Source organism: Orbicella franksi, chromosome 9 (assembly GCF_964199315.1).
Source record: "Orbicella franksi chromosome 9, jaOrbFran1.1, whole genome shotgun sequence".
NCBI classification, from domain to species: Eukaryota; Metazoa; Cnidaria; class Anthozoa; order Scleractinia; family Merulinidae; genus Orbicella; species Orbicella franksi.
In genome coordinates this window covers 5,754,672-5,771,129 of record NC_138153.1, presented here as the reverse complement: position 1 = coordinate 5,771,129, position 16,458 = coordinate 5,754,672, and the positions used below count along the sequence as shown (strand labels likewise).

The window sequence follows — 16,458 nt, the reverse complement described above, 5'->3', positions numbered from 1 at the left end:
CCGAGCACTGAATGGCTAACTCATTTAAATCGAAAGTGCTTGGGAAGCAAACGTAAATATATTAATGCCGTGGCCAATACGAATTTTGGGACATAACAATTATGGCCTCAGACAGGTACGGTTGTCGAGGCTTCAGTTCCCAGGAACATTGAAGAAGAATCTTTCTGTTACCCTTAACTAGGATAATGGATGACAAAGACAACGAGCGAGATGTTAACATCAGCAGAACAGCCGAAAATGACGACGAAATGGTGTTGGAAGAAGCAGTGAAAGCCGTAACTTTACCTTCTTCGGTATGCCGTACATCGTCGCCTGACAGCACTTCGAGCAATCACTCCGCCGGGGTCTACAGTAACTCGCACCACACGCAAGTACGGCGAAGCACTGATAACAGGGAAGAAGATCTGTTTCTCGAGTTCGAGGAGAACGGTTTTTCGGATAGTCGGGTTCGTATGCATGAATCCCTAGCCCAGACGGCAAGTCTTGAAAAACGCGATCAGGAAGATGGGTTGTCCCGTAAAACACCCAGAAGTAGTCAGCTTGACGAACCCTTGGAGCCCATCGCCCAACCTCTTGAAGAAATCTCTCTGCAGAGTACAACTACTTGTACCCCACTACAAGAAACTTGTGGCCGTCAGTTTGACGATCTCCCAGACGGATGTTTGGAGAACGCCACACAGCTGAGACGAGGAGGCCTTGTGGATGTCGAAAGGATTCGGAGTAAGTAAAACATTTGTCCGAGCGCTATTTATTATGTACCAAAAACGTCTGTATTACATATCTGAGAATATACGACCTCCACATCTCTTTACATGTAGTATTTCATTTTTTCGCGGGTTTAAAGTGCATTTCATTGAAATCGGTACTTTTCAAATATCATACTTATGCTCCCGACCCTAGTCGATTGATTGAACAAAAAAATAATTTCCCACATACATGAGACTTTGGAACGTTACATGTACAAATTGTTTTTTACGTAAATTAATATATAATCCTGTAATTATTTTTGGTCATTATTTTTTTAAATGACAGTTGGATGATTTTTATTAACAGATCAAGAATCAAAACGCTTCACTGTTGTCCTCTTCAAAAGAGGAATCATTGCCAGGGATGACCTTGTTCATGTCCTTTACATTATTCCATGTGATGACTTCCAGAAGGTACATAGATAGTATATAATTATGTCACCTCTAGTTCAGGGAGTAACTATACCAGTTATTAACAATACAAAGTGGCATAGTATTACCTTTTCATAGAAAATTAGGATTGTAAATTTTATGTTTCTTTTAATCAGATTACTTTGTTTTAATTTCTTTTTGAACAATTTTTGTTATTGCAGAAGTTCCCTAAAATTAAACAATATGAAGGTGTTGTTTGCCATGGGACTGAATTTCCAACTGGTGAAGCAAACCAACCCATGTCAGAGAGTTCACTTTACCGCCATATCTTAATTACTGACATTGTCACTATTCAGTTTGAATTAGTCCATGGCGAAAACTTCAGAGTTGTTTGTCCATCTACGGTATGTTGTATTGATGAATAAAACATAATTTCAAATGATCTTTTTCAGTAAATAAAACAATGATATTAGTCAGAAATATACGATAAAATGACTTCGATTCTGGAATGTTTAACAAAGCTGTACCTAAAAAGCAGTTCAGTGTTTTTTAACCCACCTTAATTACTGCACAGTCAGTTTGTTACATTAAGATGGATCTTAACAGGACACTTAATGAAAAGCACGATCTTGAAAAGTTTAGGCCTAAAAGATACATTTTCTTTGATGAAAACCTAAAAATACAAGTATTACAGTCTGGTGTTTTTAAAGATTACTATTGAAGTGTGCTGAATTAGCTACAAAAGGAGTGTCCTAATGAGTTAATCATCAACATGTCTCAGTAACATTGCTAAAAACTAATTACAATTTGCTCTTTCTTCAACAAATATCTTCATCTTGTCTCCCAATACCATTTTGCATAGGAGCAAAGATGCTCAACAGTCATAGTTTTAACACTTGGGTGACCAAAAATAGACAAAAAGTGCTGTGAGTGTCCCTTTTCAGGTTTTTTTTCCTGTTGTTATCCATCTACATAAATTTCTCAAGCTTTTTTCCTGTAAATTTGTCAATGACCACAGTGCTGGGTGGAGAGGCTAAGAAGTGACATATGCAGAGGGGGAGGGTAGGGTAGGGCTCTACAAACAAAGTTTGTAGGCCTTGAATATAGATAGATCATATTACACTTTGCATTAATAAATTAAAGCAGAAGAAGGCTATGTAGATTACAAGACAAAATGCAGACTGCAAGTACCAAGTAATATAAAATGGAAACAAAAACCAAACTTTATTTGTCTGAATGATGATTTCTTTCAATTTAAAAGAACAGATACTGTAACAGAGGTCAAGGCAATGACCCTGCCCTACAAACTGATAGTACCTTTTTACAAGCATCAATTAAAGCAGTTAAACATTATTTACATCTTGAACCACAAAACAGTCATTTAAAAACTATAACATCCCTGCTTAAGTTGAGTTGATTATGCTTCTTGTGAATATTAAACAGACATATACCTTCTGCAGTGGTAACTTAATTAACTTTTTTTGAACTACCTTTTATTATTACAGGTAATTTTCATATACCTATTGACAATTTTACATTATCAACTTACAGATGACTGCACATGTATCTAAGATCTGTTCCCGGAGCCAGGATCGTATTGGATGTGGATTTTCAGTCACAGTTTTAACAAGGTGCACAGGTGGCAAAGACAAACTCTTTCAGGACAGCATCAGGATGACACTACAAACTGGAAATACAACATCATGCTTGGTGTTTCCCATTGCTGTAAGTCTCAAGCAGCCTCATTGCCTCATGTTGTTAAATGAATGGTGGCTGTCCCCCTGCCCTTTTGTAATGTGGGGTTTAGTTAAACAGGATTATTGTGTGTTGCTTTTTGGACAGAAACAACATCTGCTGGGTGGAGGGTAGGGAGGCAGGTGACTTTGATGTGGTTTGATTACATTTTGGTATTGAGCACAAAACATTTATAAACTGTCTCAACAGTTTTGTCCAGGGTTGTAGCTATAGCCAGCAGAAAAGTGTTGTGCCGCTGGGCAAGTCACTGTACTCTCACAAAACCTAGTAGTCTCTCCACCAGGATGTTACTACCCCAATGTTAGAGCAACATTCAAATGTTACAGCGCAACCATAATACTCTTAACATGTTGCTTCAAGTCACAGAACCCAGAGGTGAATGCTGGCACCAGTGAGCCATCTGTGTCCTCCATCTTCTATAATTAAAATATATGAGAAAGAGCCTGTGCTGATTCAAACTTATGTGACTGAAACTTTATTTGCAAAAGAAAGTAAACTTTGCAACATTTCCCATAGCCTGTCCAGTAAAATTTGGTGGGCTTGTTTTGCTCATTACTTGACATTTCCATAGAAACTAAGATTGATTATTCTACCCAACCTAAATTAGAGTATTTTCAATGTACACAATTTTTGGTTGACTATGGAATCTTTATAATATTTTCCCTTTTTCCTTATCATTTTTGGCAGAGTTTTTATATTTTGACACAATGTGTATTATAGCTGACACATAAAACAACAAATAACTTCTGGATGTTTACATACACATTCCTTACTCATCAATGATTCTTTTATAGTACTATGAGGCAAACGTATCACCTTGGCTTTATGATTCAGAAGCAGGTAATTGTAGTTGTAATCTACCTACCTATTTTTAGTAATTAATGTAATGTGGAAATAAAATGTTGTTTGCTTATGGTTAAAAGGTAGAAAATTTGATGTTTGTAAGTAGTTGGGTCCACAACTAAGTGTCTTCTATTCAGAGAAGTGTGCTAGCAGAGGTTTGATTGTAATGATCAATCAATCAATCAATCAATCAATAAACTTTATTTAAGTGTCTAAACCTTTTAGTCCACCCAGAGGTCGACTAATCAGGGATACTCCCAACAAAATTTCTAGTAAATTAAGTTACTTTTTGCTGGTTCTTTTTGTGTACCACACCACATCTGGGTATACAAAGTACCTTTCGTGACATGTATAATTTGACAACTTTTCAGGCATATCTTTAGCTACTGAACACTCACTTAATTGTGGTCTTATGCATTTTATACATACGGACCACAAAGTTAGAGGCTGATCTTGAGGCAGTGTTTGTCACTTTGAAGAAATGACATGTGACAGACCTCCGGGAGTATAAATAGTCCGGTGGATAGACCGGGTAGTAGTAATAGCGAATCATTGTTTTCAAGTCGTGTCGTTGGCCATTGCTTCTGATGTATCGTTGTCGTACTGTGTAATTGCAGCTGTTTTACCTGTCTTGTTTAAATTTTGGAGAACTTTCTGTCGCAAATTGTAATTATTCAATGTAAGTTATTTCTATTTCAAAATCGCTCTGTTGTGCTGTTTATGATTGGTTTTCTTCCTTTCATTTGGAAAATTAACTGCACTGCATTCTTTGTTGTTTGTTATTTCATTCAGGTGTTGGAGTGAGTTTCCTCTGCCATACGAGTGTTGTTCACTCACACAAGCCAACATATCTAGATGCAGCTTGTGTTTAGTGTGGATTGTACTGAAACTTATATGCTTTCGCAAGGCCACATTCATAATGGCTTGAAATTCAGTGCAATTGTTGCAACACAAAAGCTTTCACAAGCCAGTTACAGGGTTGTCAAAATAAGCCTGTGACTGGTGCATTTAACCGGCAGTTTTGAAAACTGCACTGCCTACTCCAAATGCTAGTAGGTTATTCCTGAGCCTGATATTGGAGAACTAAAACGGAAATAAGATTGTTCAGTTATTAATTTTTTTGAACCCAAATTGGATTGGAGGGAATAACATTTGCTAAAAGAGTGGATGACACAAAACGAAACTGATTTAATTAGCCATAAAATGTTTTACACAACAGCGCATCATTTTTTGAAATGAAAACTGCAGAATTACTCCAGTCTACACTTTCCCTTACTTTAATGAAAATAAGTATGCCCGTTTGTATTTTCTGAAGAGATGTAGCAATTTTCTAAATTTATAAACACACAAAAATGGCTCAGCATGATCAACCCCTCGCATGATACAATACAACCATCAGGGTAAACACAGAATGGCCGTTTTTACACTAGAGGACGCATTATCAGTCCAGAAGGATAATGCATCCTCGCCATTTTTATACTAAAGACGCATTATCCCTCTGGACGAACTTGGGCAAACATTTGTAGTTCGTCTGGTTATGCATCTTTAGTATAAAGGTCAGCACACATGAGGGGACTCGTCGCAGGGACTTTTACCACAAACAGTTCACACGAAGTGTTTTGAGGAACAAGTTGTAGGGGCTTGTCCCAAAAATTCAAACCAGTTTGAATTCGTGGGACTAGTCGCAGGGGCCAAACTTTGGTCCCTGTGACTAGATTTTGAAGCAAATAAAAGTAGCTAGTTCACCCGATGGGACTTGCCCCCGTGACTTGTCGCAGGGACTAGACCCCTCATGTGTGCCAACCTTAAAGACAGCCACAAGATGACAAGACACATACGTCTAGTCAATCTATTCTTCAAAATTCATCTTCAACGACAACCTCGTTCCCAGGGTCTGTCATCTTACCGCCCCCTGCTCGCTCCAGGGGGTGGTGTCACAGTGATTTGGGTATCCCCGTGTTTTGGGTACCCCCGTACCCAAATCCCTAGTGTTTTGGGTACCCAAAACACTGAAAGTGTTAAATACCACAGACTGGGGCAAGTGAAATCATGCATAATTCTGCTCAAAAACCATTTATATTCTTACGAAGCTTTGTCTCAATAAGTAAAAGCTTTCTTAATCTTGATATAAACACATAACGTCGCTGAAAATAGTCGCAATTTATAATAGACTGTCCGATCCTAGTCCGCATTTATAACGACATACAAAACCGTATTCACGCGCCAAAGCTCCCTGTATGAATATGCGCTTAGTGCCTATCGATAATCCTTGAAATGCGCGTCATTTTAAACAAGAAAGGCACATTCTAAACCTCGGATAGTTCGGCCATTGAATAAAATCAATATGCGAGCGGGCACACTGAGATACGGCCGTCACGCAACATGCCGGTCTCAAGCTGTGACTGACCTCTGTGTATGTTACCTGTCTGAAATAAACTTTGTCTCAGACTTGTTTATTTATCGCTCTTTCCTTGATTATCTCTCCTATTACTTCCCTTTGCAATGTGCCTGCTTCTTATTGTTTCTTTAATTTAGGGTAGCCAAATCTAAAAGGCAAGCAAACTTACAAAGACGAAATTAATTCTAATGAGGAAAGGACTAGATCAAAATGCTGAACTGTAAGGGATACCCAAATCCCTAGTGATATGGGTATCCCTTTCTAGGGTGTTTGTTTGTTATCGTTTCTTTACTTCAGGCAGCCAAATCGACCGAAGATTAAAAAGGCAAAGCAAATTTTCAAAGGCGAAAGGCCTTGAAGGGGAGAAAGGACAAGAAATGCGAAAAATTAAGGGATACCCAAATCCCTAGTGATATGGGTATCCCCTTGCAATATGTTTATTTCTTATCGTTTCTTTAATTCAGGGTAGCCAAATCAACAGAGGATAAAAAAGCAAAGAAAACTTGCGAATACGAAAGTCATTCCAATGAGGAAAGGTCTAGAAATGCTAAAACGTAAGGGATACCCAAATCCCTAGTGATATGGGTATCCCCTTGCAGTATGTTTATTTCTTATCGTTTCTTTAATTCAGGGTAGCCAAATCGACCGAAGATAAAAAAGCAAAGCAAACTTGCAAAGACGAAAGTCATTCCAATGTGGAAAGGACTAGAAATGCTAAAACGTAAGGGATACCCAAATCCCTAGTAATATGGGTATCCCCTTCCAATATGTTTATTTGTTATTGTTTCTTTAATTCAGGGTAGCCAAATCGACCGAAGATAAAAAGGCAAAGGAAATTTACAAAGACTTCACCATTCAGCGAGGAAATGATTGGAAATGTTAAAATGTAAGGGAAAGCTGAATATTTGGTATATGTAAATCTTTAGTGATACTGGTATCCCCGTCCAATACATGGCTGTCTACCGAGAACATTCCAAACGAAAATACAGCTTTACAAATCAGCAGTTTATTACACACTCTATCTAATATAATTATGTTGTTTTTTAGACGCAGCCTATGAGAATATAATAGGGGTAAAGGGAAATAACCAACTGTTAGGTTGACTATAATAACAAGACAAAGAAAATATAATCTAGTAGGCAATGTTGAAACTAGGCTTTGTAATGTTAGGGAAAGTACGAGAAATGACATGTCGTATGCCCTGATGAAAAATAAAATGGTCGTATGCCCTTGGCCATATGATCAAGCTCGTCTTTGGACAATTTTAAAAAAGATTGAAAACATATCTTTTTAAAATCGCCTATGACTGCTTATAATTTTTGTTGCATGAGCCGTTTTATATTGTTGTATTTCCAGCACATTTTATCCTTTTTATAGATCTTTGTTTTAGTTTGTGAGCTTCTTTTTATATGTAAAGAGCTTTTGAATATTTCATAGTATTAGCGCTATATAAATGTATAATTATTATTATTATTGTTATTATTATTATTATTATTATTACAATTATTATTATTATTATTAAGGTATCCTTAGTCGACCGATCATACCCATATTTCCAGTGACATGTTATGGGTAAGGATAGGAAATTTCTAGTTTTCCCTCATAATATTGCTTGAATACGGTAATTTCTTCAACCGTTTTTACTAATGATATTATGGAATCTTTGTGTCCTCTGCAGTATAGAGACAGTTGGGTACGTACTACCAGATTGGAGTCTCGGCAAACCCATAGTCAAAATTGAGTTCACAAGAAGGAGGAAAAAAATCACTTTTTAAACCGACGCAGTATTTCACCGGTTACGTATGTCATACGGTGGGCGATCATTTTCACCCGTGACAGATTCCTTCAGCACCGTCTGATTTTTTTTCCACCGTATTACGTGAGTCAGGACCCACCTTTTCTTCAATTTGAGTGTTTTGGTTGCTGAAGTAATACAATGAAAAAACAATATTGTTATCTTTAAAATAAATCTAAACTGATCAGAACGCGTAAAGTGTGCGAAATGAGAAATTTCCTATTATTTTGTGTAAGGGGTAATTTTTTTCCCTACCGGCAACGATCAATGATCTCATCACATTTTAGAACGTTACGTATTATTAGGCTCCTCAGCTTTGACTGGCTTATCTGAAAGGAATGCAAAAGTTTCATGATTCGTCAGTCACACCATATTCCATGGCATCTGTCTAATCAAAGTCGGTAGGACACGAGGGAGAACTGTTTAGTTCTTTTAGCATAACTCATTGACCAATCTATAAAGCAAATCAATATTTTGATGTGCAAAGTGCAAGAAAATACGAAGTTGAAACCCCATTTTCCCTTTCATTTTTCTATCGATTGTTAGACGGCCGCTGTCATAAGCCAATCAGATTACGCGTTTCCCTTGTGGCCGCTAACATACATACACATTTGATTTAAGAGAAGCACGAAATATCGTTTCTTCATCGTTATAATGTATGTCGTCCTTCTCGAGGCCAAGTCGAGATGGTCGGCTTCTATTACAGATAAAGGAGAGTAAGGATACTTTCCTCATTTTCATTGCATTTTAGGTTTACTTACCTTGCTGAATGGAGATTCACAATTTCCACATACGCTCTGGGCCATCTGTTCCAAAAAACAAGGATGGTAAAAACAATTTACCATAAACAACAGCCACTTTCCCATACACATAACAACAAAACACCGTGAAGAGTTCGTTAAGGGGATTTCTTATATTGCGCATCCCATCGTTAAGGGGATTCCTTATATTGCGCATCCCTACTGCGTACGATTTTCTCGTCACTAGCGCGCGAACACGAACGCGTGAACATACACAAAATCAAGAGATTTCCTTAGCTGGACAACAAAATAAGCACAGATTTTCTCTTAAATGATTATGGTGACCATTTTCCTATTATATAATTTGGTGTAGAAATTATTCCTTTTAACTTGAAAAATTGTAGAAAAGATTGTTTGGAAGGGAAAAAAGGCATAGCTAGAAGTGCACAAAAAATGCAATAACGACTCGACGAACTAACGACTAACTAATGAGAATAAAGACTCGAGGAACGTTTTGAGTGGATGCAGTTTAAAATTGTGTAGTTTTTTTCCATCGGATATATATTACATTATTACATATGCTCGAGACCAGAAAAATAGACGTTCTAACTGTCAATTTTTTTTCAACTTCTTTATTACAAAGCTTTGCGTACAGCTACCGCGAAGTGTAACGTGAACCGATGACATATCGCACGTGATTCAGGATAAAGAGTAATATTGGTCCAGCTAATCTCTTTTGCAAACACGGTAACCTATCCTACATTATTGTAATTTTCGACACAGTGCTTCGTAGGGAACATTCAGGAAAACTTTCGAAAAAAGGTTGTAACAAATTTTATTTAGAGGGATCATCTTGACATAATCGTTGATTGTAATGTTTTACTGGCTCGTTTATGCATTCAGCATTCAAGATGAACTGGGTCCTTTACCATGCAAATATCGTGTTAATGTTTGGACTAAATATTTTGTATCCCATAAATTTTTCTTCAGTCAAAAATCAACAATTTTACTTAAGATCTCCGGGGACACTCTCGGTCTACTTTAAGGCATGAATTTCTTTTTGTTACTTTTATTTCAAAAGGAGCCCATCTCAGTCCTTTCCGAGTTGAATGGTGAATGGTATATTCGGTCGATTTGGCTACCCTCAATTCGAACTAAAGAAAGGATAACACCTAGTCATATTGGACGGGGATACCCATATCACTAGAGATTTGGGTATCCCCTACATTTAGGCATTTATAGTTCTTTCCTCCCTTGAATGAATTTCGTCTTTGTAAGTTTTGTTTTCCTCTTCGTCCTCGGTTCATTTGGCTTCCCTGAATTAATGAAACAATGACAAATAAACACACTGGGAGGGGATACCCATATCACTAGGGATTTGGGTATCCCTTACATTTCAGCATTTCTAGTCCTTTCCTCATCGGGATGACTTTCGTCTTTGCAAGTTTGCTTTGTTTTTTTATCTCCGGTCGATTTGGCTACCCTGAATTAAAGAAACAATAACAAATAAACACTCTGGGAGGGGATACCCATATCACTAGGGATTTGGGTATCCCTTAATTTTTCGCATTTCTATTTTCTTTTCCCCCCTTCTACGCCTTTTGTCTTTGAAAGTTTGCTTTGCCTTTTTAATCTTCGGTGGATTTGGCTACCTAAATTAAAGAAACGATAACAAACAAACACTCTAGGAATGGATACCCATATCACTAGGGATTTGGGTATCCCTTACAATTTAGCATTTCTAGTCTTTTTCTCCCTTAAATGAATTTCGTCTTTGTAAGTTTTCTTTTCCTTTTAATCTTCGGTTCATTTGGCTACCCTGAATTAAAGAAACGAGGACAAACAAACACTCCAGAAGGGGATACCCATATCACTAGGGATATGGGTATCCCTTACAATTTAGCATTTCTAGTCCTTTTCTCTCTTGATTGACGTTCAACTTTGCAAGTTTGCTTTGCCTTTCTATCTTCGGTCGATTTGGCTACCCTGAATTAAAGAAATGATTGCAAGCCAACACTTCAGAAGGGGATACCCAAATCACTAGGGATTTGGGTATCCTACTTTTACTTGTTTCCCCTGTCCAAAGATTTAAGCCTTGTCCACTTTATTTATACTTATTTTGGATTTCTTCCCAAAACAAAGGAAAAAAAAACCTCGTTAAATGGCATAGAGAACTGTTCGCCGGCAAAATCTAATGGGAGGGATGGTCAAGGAAAGAGCGATAAATAAAGAAGTCTAAGACAAAATTTATTTCAGACAGGCAACATACACTGAGGTCAGTCACAGGTTGAGACTAGTGTGCATATTGCATGACGGCCGTATCTCAGTGTGTTCGTTCGCATATTGATTAAATTTAATTGCCGAACTATACGAGGTTTAGAATGTGCCTTTCGTGTTTAAAATAACGGCATTTCAAGGGTTATCGATAGGCATCAAGCGCATGTTCATACAAGGCACTTTGGCGCGCAAATTCGGTTTTGTATGTCGTTATACTGCGGACTCGGATCAGACAGTCTGTTCTAAATTGCGACTATTTTCAGCGACGTATTGTCTTTATATCAAGTAAAATAACGCTTTAATTTATTGAGACAAAGCTTAGTAAGAAGATAAATGGGTTTTGAGCAGACTTGTGGATGATTTCACTTGTCCCAGTTTTAAGCTTTCAGTGTTTTGGGTATCCCCAGTGGGGATACCCAAAACACTAGGGATTTGGGTACGGGGGTACCCAAAACTCAGGGATACCCAAATCACTGTGATAGCGGTAAGATGAGAGACCCTGGGAACGAGGTTGCTTCAAGATGTACTACGAGAGAGAGTTTGTCTAGACGCATATGTCCTGTGCCCGTCTTTATACTAGACAGATAATGCATCTTTAGTATAAAAACGGCCAATATTTATTTTAGAAGCGAAGTCACGATCTCTTGATGAGATTTTAATCTCACTGGGTTTTTAAGTTTTTAAAAAGACAATTTGAGAAAGACAATAGTACATTTTATGAAATAAGTCTGAAAAGAAAAAGGATCGAAAAGGTTTTTTTATTGCCTCCTTATGCACAAAAGGCAAATACAATACAGTAGTTATACAATATGCAGAGTAACGGTGCAAGTGTGATTTACATTGTATCAAATAAAAATAAATGAAAAATAGAAAACATCAAGAAAAAAAACAATAGTGAGGCAGGCGAAACTTAAATGAAATATTTCCATTTATTATTGAAATGTTCTAGTTGTTTGTTTTTTAGAGTGATTTGCTTGAGTGAGTCATTCCTCTCTAACCTTTTTGCTGTATCATTTATATGGACACTGGAGTTGAGAATATAAGTAATTAAGAGTGGGAAAATCATCTACAAATGTACACAATGTTTGCTGAAAGTAGCGCCACGTCGCATCTCAGGGAATTATTTTTCAAACATTTTCCCAATGGGAGGGGACAACCCCATACTCTCCCCGTAGTGCACGTCTTGCCCAGCCGCTCCGTGGCATGTTTTTCATGCAAACCTTAGCCGCCTACTTTTTAGATGGAACACGCTACTCAAAAAAAACTGACAACCCCACGGGACTCAGTTGTTGATGTTGTTATGTATTTAAACAGGCTTGGTCATTACAGCAGCAAAACATCTTGACGCTACATGTACAATTTTGGGATTAAGAGCTAAATGAATAATTATTATTAAAGGGTAAAGTAAGTAAGTAAACAGTATTCTGCCATACATTTCCCACTTAAAAATTGTTAAGACTTGTCTACCTTCTCACTTGTAGCAATTCAACTCCCAGACACTGATATTTGAAAACAACATTCCAACCAAATGGAATAAAACTAAGCATAAGACCACAAGTACACATTACGGACCTATTTTTTTATTATATTCCTAACCATGCCTATGTAGTTTGTTGTGAAGCTCACTATTTCAGGAGATACCTCTCTAACATGGAAAATAATTTATGTGAAGCATTTCCCTGCAGTTACGTTTAATGAAGTATCGAAACATTATTTTTGATGGTCCTTTACAATAACCATTCACATTTTTTTTTTTGATTTTTACTGAGAGCAAAATTGCTCATGTGGTACTCAACTGTGCCCCTTTGATTTTGAACACATTCTGCCCAAAGCTAAGTCAATAGAATACCAACTAGCATAAGTAATGACTTCCTTTATAGGTCTTTACTATCTGGGAATTCCTTCAGATGGCCTTAATCATTACTCTTCTTAATTTACAGTTACAGCAATGCCCGATGAAGATAAGGAAGTGTTGCGCTCATGTCATGTGCCACTTCTGGAAAACATTGGTGATGTGATCTCTGTGTGTGAGCATCTTTACCAACACAAGATCCTGGATGGTGATGATTTAGATGAGATTAGGAAGATCCCCAGGAAAAAAGATCGCAATGCTCATGTGCTGCGCACAATTCAGACAAGAGGAAACATTTTGGACCTTGTCATTGAAATAATGCGAGGTAAACGGGAAAACCAAGAAGCAGCTGCCATTTTGCAGAGGAAAAGGTTTCAACGGAATGACATGTAATGAACATTTAGGACTGACTGGAGTTGAACATTTTCTGATAACATTAGGTTATCTTGTAATGCTGCATGTCTACCCGTAGATAAAGATCGAGGGGTGACCCTATGGTTAGCTTGTTGGACTCTACACTATTTGAGTCCTGGGCAGGGCCATTGTGGTGTGTTCTTGGGCAATACCAAAAACTATCAGTGTCAGTGTCTGCACTCAGATGTGTAAGTGGATGAACTCGGATGGATTAACGTTCCATTCCAAGGGGCTTCTGCTACAGAAACGTGAATAAGTGAGGGCACTCAAAGTCATCTAGCTCCTTCAGTTCTTAAAATTAGAACAGTATGAAGCAATGGACAAGCTTTAGTTAGTTGAAATCTGCTTTCCTGTTTCTTAAATTCTTTGCTAATTGATTATTGAAGGCAAACACAGTCAGTCACATGTTCTAAGCAGGTAATTTTATCAAGCAGCAGGGATGGTGCAGCACTGAGAGCACTTGGCTCCCACCAATGTGGCCATGGTTCGAGACCAGTGTTTGATATGTGGGTTGAGTTTGTGGTTGGTTCTCACCATAGTACTCTGTTTTTTCCAGGTACTCTGGTTTTCCTCCCTCCTGTAAAACCAACATTTCCAAATTCAAAATCCACCAGGAAGAAGGAACCACATGAAAACCAGCTAATTGAAGCTGATGTGGCTTCCTTTCTAAACATCATAACATTTCTCTTGAAGCTTGTGGAGGCAGGGTGGCTTCATGGTTAGTGCACTCGTCCCCAGATCGAGCAGTCTGGGTCCAAGCCCTGGCCAGGGATACTGTGTTGTGTTCTTGGGCAAGACACTCAATTTTCACAGTGCCTCTCTCCACCCAGGTGTACAAATGAGTGAATTTAATGCTGGGGGTAACCCTGCGATGGACTAGCATCCCATCCAGCAATATTCCCAGTCGCTTCATGCCACAGAAACTGGGATAAGCTCTGGTCTGGTGGGCCACTTGGCCTGTATGCAGACTTTACCTTTATCTTTCTCTTGAAGCCTAACCCATTGGCACTCATCATCTTTGACCAAAATTGGCATCTGACTTATACCAAGTTCTGCAGGAGGAAGAGATCTTTCCAGTGATACTCAGATCACAGAGATTGGATTAACTGTGCTTGAAATACACTGACAAAATACAAAAAAGTTTGAGGGAAAAACTCGCAAGGAAATTTCCCTGCACTACTTTTGGCTACTCCTTGGTAAGAGTTTCCCATCTTGATGATGCTTTCTCGAGAATTCTTGAAGTAAAGGGAACCCAACAACTGCAGCAAGAAAACAAGAAAAGGAGAAAATGGAAAAGACAAAAAATAGAAATAAAAAATTGGTTTGGGCACATGTCCAGGCAAAAATTTCACAAAACATGATGCGTGTGGAAAGAAAGGCATGCTTTCAAGTGGCAAAAAAATTTTTTGGAGCTAATTTAGCTACAACTGACCAGAAAAAAAGTCCAAAATGTCCAAAATACAGATGCATTTTTGCCAAAAATATCCAAGTGTCAATGGGTTAAGGCTTATCAGACCTGACTGCCCCGAAGAGTTAGACACATTAAAAATAATATTCTGTATTACTTTTAGCCGAGATTAATTGGTGTATTATAAGGGCCACAACAACTTCAATTTGTATTAATAAGCTACAGCTTCTTATGTAAGAGACAAATACCAGGAACCATAAACATGCTGAGGGCTGTAGTGTAGGCCCATGGTTGAGGTATGTCTAAGGGAAATTCATGAGGGTCACTATTTAGAGCCTGTTTCCAAGAGGACAAAAGCTGGTTGTAATTTATATTATCAAATTGTTTTGTTGTTTATTTTTGCTTCATTGTTGCTATTGTGTGGTTTTCTGCTGTAAAATGACCAGACTATTTTCTGTGGATTTTCCACAGAAACTTATTTGAAATGCGCAAGGTTGTTTCGATTGTGTGTTGTTGGCTTTGCTTTGTGCTGTTAGCCTGAAGCGAGTGGGTCTGTGGAGCAGGGCAAACACACAAAAAGAAAGTTGGTCGAGGGGAATTAAACATCAAGAAGATTTTATGAAGAGGAGAGTAATCAAACGGAGCTCGTAGAGCCTACTTCTGAATGCAAAGGCCTTTGCCTGATTCAATTCTAACTGATGTAAGTCATTTGAAATTCAAGAACTGAAACGAACTGTATTCGTTGCCTTGTTTCTATGCGCTGTTGACAGGCGCTGTTGTGCTTCGTTGGCGAAGAGCTTGAAAAAAGGAGTACTGTGCTTGATGGTTAGGTAGCTTGCGAGGCAAAAGTTAGAAGCAAGCATTCTTGAACAAACACAGCATTCTGGCCACACAAAAATTTGGTCTAGCGCAAAAAATATCGAAAAATTTAGCTGCCACTCTATTTTTTTATTTTTTTATCTTGCCCCTAGTTTTGCGCGAGCAGACTTTACTCCTAATCTTAAGACTTATCTTTTTAAGCGTGCATTTGATTTATAGTTTTTACTTTTTATTTGTAGCTTAATTGTATTATATAGCGTATTTAATTCTTAGGATTTTAACTTTTAGGATTTAGGATTTTAGGTTTTTAAAGAATTAGGATTTTAATTTTAAAGTATTGTAAAGCGCCATGGACAATTAGTGGAAAATGGCGCTATATAAATGTATATTTATTTATTTATTTATTTACTATGGAAACGCTTGCTATACAGGTTAATGGTTAGGTTGCATTATGATTTTCGAGTGCTTTATACAGGCCCACAACACTATGGGCACCCACTCTGATGGGCACCTCACTCCAGCCAAAGAGGAACTCTTGGGAATGAGGTAGTTATTGGATCACAGCTTACTACCGTTATCAAATTCTAATTTTTTTTAATCGCCTAAATCCATTGGCTGTCAAAAGTACTGCTGAATCGAAAAAAAGGGGATTTCTTTGTTCTCCTAATTGCTTTTAAAGTATGAATATATAACCAAAGCTGTAACAAGCTCTAGAAAACCTGGACGTTAATAATTAACTTTTTTGTTAAATTAATTAAAACTGCTGTTTGAACCAAAAAAGATTCCGTAATTGAAAAACACCAGACATTCCCCACGCTACATGCAATACATGTTTAATGCGATTTGTGTAAGGTTTTAAAAGGTAAAGTGCAATCATGCAAAATAAATTTCTACTATTTACACGATCTGTTCCTCAAACTCAGAGATATAATCAAATACAAGTTTAAGTTTTTCTGTTGCATCAGCCCTTTCTTACTATCCAGTTGCATTTTGTTTAGTCGTTAACACACAGCTCTAAATGAAGCTGTTACCGTAACAG

General features: G+C 37.7%; 1 protein-coding gene and 1 long non-coding RNA gene across 2 annotated transcripts; one reads left to right on the top strand and one right to left on the bottom strand.

Annotated features, from left to right (window-relative positions):
* Positions 1 to 174: 174 nt before the first annotated feature.
* Positions 175 to 16,442, top strand: LOC145497003 (uncharacterized). The gene is made up of 6 exons (XM_081476775.1): positions 175 to 720; positions 1,054 to 1,160; positions 1,340 to 1,522; positions 2,670 to 2,843; positions 3,668 to 3,713; positions 12,867 to 16,442. Exons 1-6 carry the CDS (start codon positions 186 to 188, stop codon positions 13,169 to 13,171), a joined length of 1,350 nt encoding a protein of 449 aa, XP_081332901.1. The 5' UTR covers positions 175 to 185; the 3' UTR covers positions 13,172 to 16,442.
* LOC145497011 (uncharacterized) lies at positions 7,731 to 12,850 on the bottom strand. The gene is made up of 3 exons (XR_014050631.1): positions 8,671 to 12,850; positions 8,165 to 8,238; positions 7,731 to 8,037 (listed from the first exon to the last, which is right to left on the bottom strand). It is a non-coding gene; the product is annotated as an uncharacterized LOC145497011 (long non-coding RNA).
* Positions 16,443 to 16,458: the final 16 nt, after the last annotated feature.